Here is a 13,317-nt window from a genome sequence, read left to right as displayed (position 1 = left end):
ACCTGCCGCTTCATTTATCATACTTTAAAAATATCTAATCTGTATGAGAAATGACACGAGTCAAGCACCTAGCCGTTTGTTGCTACATGTTCTGTACCTCTGAAGCAATAAATCTGGCACTGAACTCGCCTTTTGACCTGCTGCGTATGATATTCTTTATGTAGCTAAACTAAAAATATTCTGCAGGTGAACACAAAACTATCAATAATACATCAGAAAGCAACTGTTAAAGTTTAAGTGCCGACCAGAGGAACAAAGTAATTAGGTTTAAGTACAACACAGCCTGTCCCACTGCAACAACGAACAGCTGAAATTAAAATAAGCTGTCACATACTAGACATGTGCAATTTTTACTATTAAAGGGCAAGTGTCTTCTCACTTGCAATTGTACACTTCTTTTAATACCCTGGAAAATGAACTGAACCACCTTAAAAACAGCAAAACATTTTTGTCTGTCATCCAAAATAATCTAATTTACATGTGAAGGTAGAAAGAAAAGTCATATTGTTCCATGTGTTTGTCAAGCAAAACAGTGCTCAGCCAAATCCTGGGAAACTTATGAAAATTACATTGAAGTGAGGTCATTTTAAAAAAAAAAAAAAAAAAAAAAAAAATTCAGAGTGGCAGTTATACTTCAACAAAAAAGTACAGCGCTTTGAACCCCGTGTCAGATGCCCAGACACCTCAGACGGACAGTGAGACAAAGCTGTTGTACTGCTGGATGTTGCGCTTCAGAATGTCAGAGCAGGGTCCCAGAACGCGTTCAAAGCGGGGGCGATCCAGCTTGACGCATTTCAAGGGTCCGCGTGCAACCACTGTGGCGGCACGTGGCCGGTTCATCAGGAGCGCGATCTCGCCTGCGGGACAGGATCAGATCGCAAGAAATGTTAGCACACAAACGTTCGCTTCGGTTTTCAGAGAGAGTCGAAGGCAACCGCTCAGAAAGCTACTTTCAAACGATATTACCAGAATGCTAGAGAGCAAAATTGAGAGAAATTTGACTCACCAAAATAATCAGAAGGGCCTAGCCTTCCCACTTCCACAAACTCTTCCTCCTCAGACCTTCGCTGCAAGACAGCGGCAGTACCCTGAAGGGCGAAAAGAGTTGTCTGTGATTCTATGTTGTAGTTGGGAGGTCAGTTTCTACCTCTTCAGCTCGAGCCCCGACCCCCTCCAGCCAGTGAACGTCTAAAAGATTTAGAAACGTACGAATTTGCACTTGCGTGTTTGAGCGTTACCAAAAGCCACTTGCTTTATACTCGGTGCCTACCCAGGGAATATAAAGGTCCCCTCTTTGTCAAGACATATCCTCCAACCAAAAGAAATAGTTGGAAACTCGAGTAAAGGCAGAGAAGAGGCGCACCTCAAGTATGATGAAGAACTTATCCCCCGGCTCTCCTTGGATCACAATTTTCTGCCCGTCTTCAAACTGCACTGTCTCCAACGCATCAGCCACTGTCAGGCGCTCCCACTTGTCCAAGGATTCTGTGCGGAACACACAAGGATTGCTTTGAGCGAAGCCTAGAGCGGTCCTTCAGTTACAAATAGAGTTTGGAACCTCAAACAACCAACAAGCTTTAACCGCCAAGGAAGGTGTTCGGTCGTACTGTGCCGAGCCCGACAAAGACCGTATCATACGACCGAATGCAACGCGGATGCAGGTTCCTTACCTAAAATCGACACTTTGCTAAGGAATTCTTCATACATTTTCCTCTTTCTTAAAGTGCTGCCCTGAAAGGCAACATTTTCAAGTGAAAACCTTAAACTGCAACAATAACCCTCAACCCCATCACCCTTAACATGCAAGCCATTCAAAGACACAAGGGCAGAGTAAAGCCACGTTACCATGAGTATCCTTCGGTAGCTGTCCCTGTCGATGCCCCACAACTTGGCGTTGGTTTTGGCTTGTACGGTGGCAGCCCGGGGTGTGCCGTAGATGAGGGCCAGCTCGCCGAAGCTGCCTCCCTCTCTGATGCCTGTGACCCACTCGCTGTCGACGTACACCTGTGGCAAAGGGCCCAAGGCTTACTGGCAACTTCGCTGCCGTGGCCATCTCTCGTGCAACGCACAATCCAACAAGCTACCCTTAGTACTGAAGACAGTACTAAAAATATAAAATGTGCCTTTGAATATAATCCTTAAAAATGCTTAATTGTAATGACTTGTAACATGCTCTGTTACGCTGTGATGGAACAAAAACAAACAAAAATACTTACGTCCATTTCCCCTTGGTCAACAACGTAGAAGTTATCGCCCTCATCACCTGGAACAAGAAACAAAAAATTAAGATAGCAGTAAACAATAGGTGTGTACAAAATATTAATTTCTTTGAAATAATAAACAAACCAACCTTGCTGTATGACAGTCTCCCCGGCAATATAGGTGACAGAAAACATGGCATCAAATATGTCACTAGAATATAAAACACGTAACAAAATTTTAACATTTTTTAAACATAAACATTTAAAAAAAAAAAAAAAAAAAAAAAAAAAAAAAAGTCAAATGCAACGAATGCTGTGACAATTTCATTCTACTCAAAGAAGGGAAACAAGTACCATTTTGGCAGGAGAAAAGCATAATGCTATGTGAGATTTTGGCAAGAGAAGAAAAGAATCCTCTTAAGACAAAGGGAGACAGTGTTGTGAAGGACCAAGTCAAAAAGCAGACAAAGTACAGCAGGAAAGTTCAAAGAGTACCTGCCCTAGTCTGGTTTTGAGTCAACAGTCTACCTTAACTTCGTGTCTTTTGACTGGGGGGGGGGGGAACTCAAACAGACCCAAGTAGGCATCGAACCCACTTTCTCTCACGCTGCCAAGGTGGCGGCGCGACTCACCATGTTATCGAGAACAATCTTTAAGCAATGCATACAATTTGGCTCTAGGTGAAATGTCTTTCCACAATGTTCTGACTTTAAAAATTAAGACAATCCAGCACAATGCAGATTTAAAAATCCACAAGTCACCGCAATATTCAAAAGACAATTAAGAAAAGGAAGGACACAAATAAGAGTCAGCAGCAGCATTTTGGCTTCACGTCACCCAAAAAGTAAATACAGCGTACAGCAGTGGTTGCTGGCAACGAAATGTCCATATCCCCCCCAAGGAGCTTGCAGAAAAGACATTTCACTGCCAGCAATCACTGTAATATTGTGCATTTGATAACTAAGTCTTTGACAGATTGACGGAAGTTCTGTTTTTATTAACACTTTGAATTTATAGTACCTTCTCTCATTGTCATCCAGATGTGCAAACAACACATTCTTCTCAATGGCTTTGGCTAAGGCAGCCATTGTTTTGTAGTCCTTTGGAATGACCTATAGCAGAAACATTTAAAAGACATTTCAATTTCCTTACAATTGTATAATGGACCAAAAAGCCCCTTCACTGATTGTCGCATGAATGGCAAGGAAGCCAAATCCCATTTTAGATTGCTACAGAAGCTCTTCAGCAGAGCCAGATTAGATTGTTCCTTTTTTTTTTGTGAACGTGACTCATATTTAAAAACTTGCGGTCTTCCCCAAACCTAGGGAGTACATGCTTGTGCAGGAAACCTAATTTGGGGTACATGGAGAAGGGTGACCGGGGGAATCTCACCTTTCTGACGTACGACGCCGCATCCTCCTCCGTGTACACTTCCGCACTGATGGCTCCGCGCCGAGCTTTAACCCCTGGGTTGACCGGTGGGGAAATTTCATCGTCCCGCGAGTCCGAACGAGAATTTGACTTCTGCTGGTTGATTATCTGTTTTGCCTCCTCCTTCAGAGGAATACGAAGGAAATTCCTTCATTAACACACAATCTGCCCACACGTACGCATGGTCTACAAGCAGAAGAATGCGCAACTGACCGCTGAACCCTCCATTCAGGAGTTGGATGCATTCTCCACTGACACACACCCTCCATCCACTTTTCTGAACCGAGAAATATACTATCGTAGAGGAAAAACCACATGTCACCAGAGTTACGCCGCATCACTCTTCGATAACCATCAGCGTGCTTGCATAGCGGACAGCTCAGGCAGCACAGACTCCTAGTCCTAGGATCATGTCCCCTGGGGCAAACCCACACCTTCTCCAGCCTCTGAAAGTATTCCCGCAGGAAGGCCACGGGCCGCTCAGGGCGTGCCGTGCACAGCTGGACGATGCAGTCCTTCAGCAGCTGTTGAATGCCGTGTCGCTGCACATATTGCTCGCACTCGCGCAAGCTGCGCTCCTCCTCGCTGGTGGACGCCATAGCAACCCTCTGCTATGCTCGGCTCTAAAGACACAGATGGGAGATATTAGAGAGGTTAGCCAGTGGTTGAAAGGAGGGGGGGGGAAGGCCATGCAAGCTGAATTCACAGAGAGCCCACTAAATAAGTCAGCAACCCACCTGACCTTGCAGTGTAAATAAGTCAAGTCACCAATTGTAAGGTACATTATCTTAGACAAAAGATAGCTGCAATTTCAACTAACAGAAATGACAGAAGCCTGGAAGAATAACAACTATGAGGACAAACCTCAAGTTTCAGTCAGAAATTACATTCGGCAATATTAATAGGTACATCAAAAAAAAAAAACACCAATAAAGTTCTACTCTAACCTTAATACTGAGAGTAATTCAGTCAGACGCCTCACAGTACACACGCATCCCCTCGTCTGCGTCCATAGACTACTACTCTGTATATAATACTGAGCCTCCTTAGCAGACGCTAACACTAACATATACTATAGCCCTTATTTTTACGTTAATTTGTTTTTGGTTTGCTTTACCTTCACCTGACCCAAAACGCACGTTGTTTCACGGCGCCTGCTGGACAGCCTGAGGCTCGGCTTCGCTTCTGCGCCGCTGACAACCACCGATCGAGTCAGTAACGCCCTTCACCCGGCACTAAATTTATTTACCAGAGCGCACGAGCGTGCAAAAACGTGACCTTAACAAATAGTCATAACAAATGCAAATACTACATGGCGCTCGCCAGAGCAGAGGAAGCCCGGGACTCAGCAGCGCTCAACTTTCACCAATCGCTCGATTGATGGGCGCCATCTTGAAGGTAGTTAGCCGCAACAGACAGTCGACGAGGCGAGGGGCGCGGAAGTTATGTAGAGACAAATACTAATTAATTGCGTGAACACATATTCTTACCAAAAAGAGGCGACGCCTGTTGCGCTGAGCTGCTGGAAGCTTTTAGTTTTTCCTTCCTTTTTGGAAGGAGGGAAAAACGTACCTCCTGCGCGTGCAGCTGCGAAAACTCTTCGCATCGATTTGCACAGCGTTCGGACAATTGCCCAACAGGCAACGGGTCCGTACCAATCAGGGGTCGCTATGAGCCGTGACGTCAGCGCCCTCGACAGCTGTAGCGGTTGAGGGCGGGGCTCAAACTTCCTGTGTCTCTTCTCATTATGGCACTGTTACATCAGAATCACCAAGTCAAAAGAGTTTAAGTTCCTCGGTATCTATTTGCTTTTGAAATACGATCCAACTGGCATTGTAAATACTTTAAATAAATACTTTCCTGCGTTTCTTTCAATGTGTGGCAATCAGTAGTAATAGTAACTTGAGTGTCATTTATACATTAAATTAGTAAAAAGCAAGTAAAACCATGAGTTGGGGTGCTTTCTTAGTTTTCTTCTTATCCTGTTATTTGCTATATTATTATTTAGTACTCTGTATAAAGTTAATCTATAATTTGCCTTCACGGGAGAACTCCAAGCGCTGCAAAACTGTCATTTGAAGCGCAGTATAATTGTCCACAAGGATATAGTATACTTCTTTGTGGTCTGTGTTAGTCTGCTTTACTTGACTGAGTTCTCTTTCTGACTTCTGGACTCAGTCCTCCAGGGGCTGCGAGAGGAGGAAGACGGACCGGTGTAGATCGGCGTAGCCTATGAATCGCAGCTTAATGCAGCTCTCTTATTTGTACTCCTGTGGCACTTTTTGGCCCTTACATCCATTAGTGACCTATCTAATTAACACGCTGTGGCGTGTAGCTAAAACGTGAAGGCCGCCACAGCTGCGCTCGACATTCTTTTGCCTGCGTTTGAAGGCACCCTCAACAGCAAAATAAGGTGTTCTCTCTTAAGGAGAGTCTGTATCATGACACCTCCAAATTTCCCCACTATCCGATTCAGCCTCTGACTAAACCGGCCTGAGTGGTTGTTCGGAAGAAAAAGTCACCTTGAGGTACACCTAAGCAAATAGCTCGCAGGCCTGTTCTAGGTGTTTACCTAGGAGCTGTGCGCTTAGCCACACCCGCGAAGGGTGCTGTTCCTTGAGCTTTCTTTTCCTCTCTCGCGTCAGACGGCTCCTCGCGCCCTTATCTGCGGACGACCGCCGCCGCTCGCCAGGCTTTGTTCCGTTTGCGTCGACTGCCCAGAGTCCGCAAACGGGAACGGGGCCTCCCGGTACGGAGGGGTCAATTCCAACACGCAGCAAGGTAAGAGCCCCGGCCCGTATATGCGGTCTGTCTTCTTGCCTAGCCGTTGCTCTTTTTTTCAGGGCTCTTTCTCTTATTTCACTGTAAATCTCTTCGAAATGAAACAGTGGAGTACACTTATGCCACGAGCATAAGCAAGCATGCGACAAGCACTAAATTATAGCGTACTTTAACGGAATGGTAAACGGTGAGACGGAAATGACATTTTAGTCGGTGGAATTTTTCTTTCAGAAACACAGCAACTGCGACATGCAGAACTGCCAGGGGTGTCCTGCTTCATGACTTTGAATGCAACACAAGATTTTTTTTTTTCCCCCCCTCTTTGCATCCAGGAGGCGTTCCATACGCGTTCCATACACCCTCAAACCTAAAGTCTGAGCGCAATTTATTGATTGATTCTATAATACCTCTACGATTCCGTCAAAAGTTAGATGCAAAGCTTTAGGCAAGCATTATTAAAACGTTACCAGTTATTAGTGCTGTGAGGACAGAATGATGCTTACAGAAGTGAATGAAAACTACAAAGCGGGGATATGAGCTGTGTGAGGACTCTTTTCTGATTATTTCCATTTTTTTCAGCATTTAAACCCTTGGAGAAAAGCTATTCTTCTTCGCCCCGATACATTCCTGACCCTCTCTGTTGAAACATGTCTCTGTACAACTTTGGATTGGAGCCTCTGTCCTGCCACGCCTGGAATAAAGACCGAACACGCAAGTGCAAACCCGTTCAGCTGCCTTTCCTTCGGTGCCAATTATCTGCCTTTGGGCCGCTCGTGTTGCCGCTTGCCCGCCGTGTTCCATGTCTGACAGTTACAAAAGAACACAAGTCAGGCTGAGATCTGGGGTGTTGTTAATGCATTTTTGTGCCTTTTAATTTCCCTGCTCGTTACAAGCCACACGCTTCTGGGCCATGAATTTATTGGCGTTAACGTCCAAACCCGTGCCAACGCACTTAGCTTGAATGCTGTGACCGCGCCTACTTGCGTAAATGTGCGGTATCACTGTAGACAAGACAGGAGCGCCACAATATTTACTTAAATAAGAGCCTTTTATCCAAGCACGCTTTAATTGCTTACCGTTTTTCTCATGAGCGCAGCTACTCAACATAGTATGTTAAAGTATGGCACCTGAATCTCCAGCCTTTCCTTGAAAGTCTCTTTCTCGAACTAGTATGCCACCTGCTGACAATTAAAACAGGAAAAAAAAAAAAAAAAAACTCCACGCCATCTCACACACAGAAATCGCCATAAGCCCCAACAGCAACGTGGTCCACATCTACCAGAAGAGCGAGAAGGGCTGGAACAAGATCCACGAGCTCACAGAGCACAGCGGACGCATCACAGGTGCGGTAGGGGACGTGCGTGCACTGATGCAATGCCTCAAAAAGTGGTTTCCGAAAAGAGCACATGGAAAAACCACATGATAAAATACAAATGTGCTCACATACCCTGGGGGCACAGAACAATAGCAAAAAATCTGCTTCTCTAGGTGCTCGTCGTGACGCATATGCTGTCAGTTCGGCTGCGAATGCAGCGCCTTAATGACAACGCCACCCTATGATAACATTTCTGTTATTGTGTGTTAGTTTATACAAGACATACAGCATCAATATTACATATTTGCATTTGCAGGCATCGACTGGGCCCCGGTGTCCAACCGCATAGTGACGTGCGCATCCGACAGGAATGCCTACGTGTGGACGCTCAAGGAGGATGCGTGGAAACCCACCCTGGTCCTGGTACGCATCAACAGGGCCGCCACGTGCGTCAAGTGGTCCCCGCAGGAGAACAAGTTTGCTCTGGGAAGTGGAGCAAAACTCATTTCCGTGTGCTACTTTGAGAAGGAAAATGACTGGTGAGTCCTTCAGGCCAGGTGAAGCGTGGTGCTGGATCATGCTCGCTGGGCTGCAGTTAAACCGAACAGCAGTCTCTTTAGCCACCTGTTCAGTGTGTAATCATCTTCATTTTAGAGATTTTCCTGTTTGCTGCTGTTATTATTGTTCTTCTAATAACTGCAAAAAGTAGTGTAAGCATAGTGCAGATAAGATACCGATGACATAATACACTCTGTTCAACATTCTGCAACCCGTACTTCCTGCGTGGGGTTTATTTAAAATACAGATTTGGGTTTCTCTGCTTTTTGTATGACATGACTGTTTGGATTGTGAATGTGGGTGTGAGGGGGAGAAGATAGGTGGGACTTACTGGTACAAATGTGGACGCATAATAAAAAGTGGGCTATCTGGAAGAGTTATAAAATGCAGCTACGCTTACAGCAGCATCGGCTCTGTCTCAACGTGATAGTGTGACTCTTGCCCTTTGATCCCTGTCAGGTGGCTCAGCAAACACATCAAGAAAACCATCTGCTCCACAGTTCTGAGCCTGGACTGGCATCCCAACAATGTGCTGTTGGCGGCCGGTTCCGCGGACCTCCACTGCAGGTCAGAACCGTGCGTAAAGGTGCATCTCTTATGATAAACTGCACGCCAGTTTGGAACGCCGCTTGTCCGTCACCGGGACAATCCGGTTAACTTAAAAAGGAGCTATGCTACCCGTGGGTTCAGGAGATACTCAGACTTGCGCACCTTGACTCCGTGGATATAAATGAATCCGTGAATAGCACAACTGATTGGTGGTCTATCTTGTCATCTCGTTTCTCTCTGTCAATTCTGGACAAAACGCCCGGGACAATCAGAGTGTTCTCGGCCTACATCAAGGACATCGAGGAGAGGCCAGGCCCTACACCCTGGGGAGCCAAGATGCCATTTGGCGAGATGCTGCTGGAGCACAAGGATTGCGGAGGCTGGGTGCATGGAATCAGCTTCTCCCCCTCCGGCGATCGGCTGGCCTGGGTCAGCCACAATAGCAGCATTGGCGTAGCAGACGCACCTGCGGGCAAAGAGTGAGTGCCAGCGTTGGTTCGGATGGATGCTTGTACGTGTTAGAGACCTCATGCCGATAGCCGCAAGGCTGCTAACTAAAGTCTTTTTGAAAAGCCTTGCTCTAGCACCCTTGTCTATGGTTCTTAGCATGAAATGTATCATTTTTCTACTGCAGGACCCAACATACACAGCTCGATATTTTACCAGCATTTCGGTCAGGCGCACAACTGCGTCCTTTGTGTCACAAGTCTCATTTCTAGAGCTACGGGCTTCACGTGACACCCTGGACAAGGGCACGGAAAAGCAATGACATGGCACTGTGTTCCGCAGGGTCACCCAGCTGACTGTAGAACACTTGCCGCTGCTTAGCGTCCTGTTCGTCAGTGAGACCGAGATTGTGGCTGCGGTAAGACAAGCCTTTCCCATGCCTCCCATACGCCGAAATCACCAGCGGACACCTTGACCGTTATGCGAGCGCGTTTAGCAGGTCGATGGAAATGTCCGGTGTCAGCACATTGACTGAAACGTGTAGATGTCGACGTGCGCTTGCTGTACTGAGTTGATCTGCGATAAATGCAACCCCCTTTTGGGTTAGGGCAGGTAAAAAGGAATGTCAGCCCTATTCAGTACTGGTTCTTCTCTCTCAACAGCGCCCCCTAAGAGGGACTAATGCGCAGAGAAATCATACCACGTTTTTTTAATATGAAAAACCAAACGCGACCGCTGATATTCTAGTTACTGTTAGAAGCCAAGGAAAACAGGATTAACTAATTTGCAGTGTGTGACTTTAATATGAATGTGTGTGTCCTAGGGCCACGACTGTTGCCCCTACCAGTACTCCTACAAGGGTCCCGGAAACCTGCAGTTTGTGAAAAAGCTGGATGTGCCCAAGCAGTCCTCACGTAGTGGGACCTCTGCCATGCAGCACTTCCGCAACCTGGACAAGAAGGCCACGACCGAGGAGGATCAGAACGAGCTGGACACCTTACACCAGAACAGCATCACGTACAAACACGCCGTCTTCATCGTCCTCACCTTCACGCGATCCTGTCAGTCATCACCGCTGTTACCTTTGACTGCTCGCAGATTCAGCATATGCTTTCACATAAACCGCTTCTGACACAACTAGGGCAAATGACGGAAGTGCCTCTCTTAAGGGCATAACAGTGGTTCCCTTGCAGGGGTTTGGACTTTGAGACATGTCATCTGGTGCCAAGTGCGGTTCAGTGTTCACCGGCAGCTGTGCGGGTTTCAGATTGCAGCATTACAGCACCACAAAAATCACAGGCTAGTCTGCGTGATTTGATGATGCAGCACAAATCACAGGCTAGATAAGTTCTTGGAAACCAGCACGCTTTCTATTTTTACCGTGAAACAAACGCCACATTTTAAACGGCGCCGGTCCGTCACATACTGCCCGGGCGAAACGAGAACACGCAACGCAGGTCGTACGCAAACTAGTCCCTTTCTATCTGATGTCTTCTTCCGTCATTTGCAGACAGCTGTGCATTGTGGAAGGGCCAAAGAGCAAGGTGAACAAGTTCAGCAGCGTGGGCCTTGATGGGGCCATGGTCGTCTGGGATTTCAAGGTGCGCTCTCCCACTAAGGGTTTTGACCGACGGAGACCTGTGCTCCCACTGAAGGACTTGTTGAAAAATGCAAACTGCATCGTGTTTTATTTTTATTCTTCGCTCTCTTTGCAGGACTGAGAACCCTGAGGGCCGCAATCCAGTTTGCTGTTCCTGTCCCTGACACCGCAGTGCGTGAAACGACTGCCTTTTGCTTGCTTCGTTTATACTAAAAGATCTAAATACGCAAAAAGTGTTGTAAAAAAAAGGAATAGCTTTTACGATGTTTGTCTTTGTTCAAAGCATACTGAAGAGTTAACATGAAAACACAAAGAATATGTAAACATTTTGAGAGCAGAGGTTGTGGGTGTAATTTGTGCTACTTTGCCTTCATTTGTAAAGCAAAGGACAGTATTTTAAACAAATGATCACGACACTCCGTATTCAGTCTATTCAATAAAAGTAATTAAACTTGAATTGATTTTTTAACCTTCTTATATAAAAAGAAACCTGCCTCAGTTGTTTTCTAAGTTTTCTTCCATGATGTACATACTTGTGTACATCTTTGCCAAACTACTTCAGGGGTGTAAAAAATAATGAAAACACCATATTCCTGGTGTTCAGCAGGCACAAGAAAGAAATACTCACTGCTTCAACTGCAACTGTATCGGTAATAAAACAGTAACTAAACTCATGGTGAAAAGTTTAAGCAGACCTGAAGGGATGGACGTACACAGAACAGTTGCCCAAAAAAAAAAACCCACAGAACAACAGCCTTGAAAAATACCACAGAATTGAATCAACTCTTCCAGTCCCAATAAAAGTGTATATCACGAACTTTCACAAAGCTGGTATTTATAGCAGGGCTTTATAATCTGGCAACCGCATGTATCCAAGTCATGGGTGTAATTAACACAAAACCTGGAGTCCCGAGCAGAAGAAAATACGTAATATGATCTGGCGAGTCAACATTTTTTTTTTTTTTTTTTAAAATCTTCATCCAGATGGCTTTATATTTGTAAATTGCGAAAGGATGCCGGGATCTGTGATGATGTGTAATAATACGGGCAGCTACCTCATTTGAGCCGCCGAATTTCCCGGCCACTCTATAGAGGCGCACCGGCCGAGGAACTGGAAGCTGTTACAGGCAGCCAGGTGCAACCCTATGGTGCAAACACCATTTCCATATGTTGCTCCCATGTTACAATATCACAATCCTGCCATGTTTTCATCAGCAACGCTACACAGTCAAATACCTTCCGTGGCCTTCCTAGTGACCACTGGAAAATTTTGGAGGAAGACGAGTTTTTCTCTCCTTAATTGCTCAAACGACAAAAGGTTCTTTATCAAGGAATGGTGCGTATCCTACTACGTGCAGATCAGGACATATACAATTAGCATTGCAAGGAAAACTAAAGATAGTTATTTGACCACCTACTTTATTTCACTGCTGCTTCGCTCGAATTCAAACTGGACAAAGTAGAATTTTGCAAGCGTTACTTGGAAACAATGCTAGGAAATAATAATGGCTTCGTGAACGGACGTCAGAGTGGACGTAAGCAAATCTAAACCGGCACGTCCTCCAGCACTTTTCCTTTTATGGCTGTCGAGGCATTCTCATCTGCTTCCTCTCAAGCGCCTCAAGGTCCCAGGGGACAGTCGGGAGTTCTGGCGAGGGATGAAGAGGTCTCTGTGTTCCCACTGAAAAGATGCCAAGTGAGACACCGCAGCTCACTAGTTAACGTCAGCTAATCTTACTGGAACCGTCTTAACTACTACAATTTTTTCCCCCGTTCCTTTTTTTGGGCAGGATCGATATATATGAGGCAGCAAAAAAGCAAGTAAATCTATGAAATTGAAGCACTGACATTAGCTAAATTGGGGAAAATTTAGTTTAACTGAGTAACACAACTTAACCAATTGGTTATTTATTAAAATTGTAGACAGGGGAAAATTTAACAATGCACCTGCTGACTTAGCTATTAATTAGACAACATTGCTTTATTTCATTTCCCCCTGCCAAAGTCCATGACATCCCACATGCAGTACTGTGCAAAAGTTTTAGGTGCCTGGGGGGAAAAAGCTGTCAAGTGAGAATGCTTCCAAAAAAAAAAGGCTCTTTATTAATAAACTTCCTAGAAAGCTCAGTAACCATGCATCATCGACAACTGCTTGGCGCAGCGGGTTTGGCCAGGTCCCGCTCTCTGGTGGGTCTGGGGTTTGAGTTCTGCTTGGGGTGCCTTGCGGCGGACTGGCATCCCGTCCTGGGTGTGTCCCCTCCAGCATTGCGCCACGTGTTGCTGGGTTAGGCTCCGGTTCACCGCGACCCTGCTTGGGACAAGCAGTTGTAGACATTGTATGTGTGTGTATGTAATTTAACAATCATCTACCACTTTTTTTAAGAGTAAACTAGGCATCAAGGAGGTCTTTTGAAACTTTGCATTAGTTGCATTGC

General features: G+C 45.6%; 2 protein-coding genes across 4 annotated transcripts; one reads left to right on the top strand and one right to left on the bottom strand.

Moving 5' to 3' along the window:
- Positions 1-596: 596 nt before the first annotated feature.
- On the bottom strand, positions 597-12,352 carry LOC108937223 (cAMP-dependent protein kinase type I-alpha regulatory subunit-like). 3 transcript variants are annotated; one of them, XM_018757029.2, is made up of 11 exons: positions 12,301-12,352; positions 4,067-4,255; positions 3,594-3,755; positions 3,222-3,313; positions 2,351-2,412; positions 2,217-2,263; positions 1,846-2,004; positions 1,671-1,731; positions 1,364-1,485; positions 1,007-1,088; positions 597-857 (listed from the first exon to the last, which is right to left on the bottom strand). In XM_018757029.2, exons 2-11 carry the CDS (start codon positions 4,229-4,231, stop codon positions 685-687), a joined length of 1,125 nt encoding a protein of 374 aa, XP_018612545.1. In that variant the 5' UTR covers positions 4,232-4,255; positions 12,301-12,352; the 3' UTR covers positions 597-684. The 3 variants fall into 3 exon arrangements, with proteins under 3 accessions (XP_018612545.1, XP_018612537.1, XP_018612552.1); XM_018757021.2 differs by lacking the exon at positions 12,301-12,352 and adding an exon at positions 5,123-5,265; XM_018757036.1 differs by lacking the exons at positions 4,067-4,255; positions 12,301-12,352 and adding an exon at positions 3,846-4,058.
- Positions 6,227-11,339, top strand: LOC108937245 (actin-related protein 2/3 complex subunit 1A-A). Its single transcript, XM_018757050.2, has 10 exons — positions 6,227-6,413; positions 6,993-7,124; positions 7,652-7,756; positions 8,045-8,267; positions 8,746-8,853; positions 9,108-9,314; positions 9,625-9,700; positions 10,106-10,299; positions 10,793-10,883; positions 10,998-11,339. Exons 2-10 carry the CDS (start codon positions 7,061-7,063, stop codon positions 11,001-11,003), a joined length of 1,074 nt encoding a protein of 357 aa, XP_018612566.1. The 5' UTR covers positions 6,227-6,413; positions 6,993-7,060; the 3' UTR covers positions 11,004-11,339.
- Positions 12,353-13,317: the final 965 nt, after the last annotated feature.

Source organism: Scleropages formosus, chromosome 8 (assembly GCF_900964775.1).
Source record: "Scleropages formosus chromosome 8, fSclFor1.1, whole genome shotgun sequence".
Classification (NCBI taxonomy): domain Eukaryota; kingdom Metazoa; phylum Chordata; class Actinopteri; order Osteoglossiformes; family Osteoglossidae; genus Scleropages; species Scleropages formosus.
The sequence above is the reverse complement of the archived record's forward strand: the minus strand, read 5'-3'. Positions and strand labels throughout refer to the sequence as shown.

Excerpts from the sequence above, each read along its gene's own strand:
- LOC108937223 (XM_018757029.2), bottom strand. The coding sequence starts at position 4,231 with ATGGCGTCCACCAGCGAGGAGGAGCGCAGCTTGCGCGAGTGCGAGCAA. Across the intron at positions 3,314-3,593 it reads CGGCGTCGTACGTCAGAAAG|GTCATTCCAAAGGACTACAA; the intron begins GTGAGATTCCCC and ends TTTCTGCTATAG. Across the intron at positions 2,413-3,221 it reads CTGGATGACAATGAGAGAAG|TGACATATTTGATGCCATGT; the intron begins GTACTATAAATT and ends TTTATATTCTAG.
- LOC108937245 (XM_018757050.2), top strand. The coding sequence starts at position 7,061 with ATGTCTCTGTACAACTTTGGATTGGAGCCTCTGTCCTGCCACGCCTGG. Across the intron at positions 7,125-7,651 it reads CTGGAATAAAGACCGAACAC|AAATCGCCATAAGCCCCAAC; the intron begins GCAAGTGCAAAC and ends TCTCACACACAG. Across the intron at positions 8,268-8,745 it reads TTTGAGAAGGAAAATGACTG|GTGGCTCAGCAAACACATCA; the intron begins GTGAGTCCTTCA and ends GATCCCTGTCAG.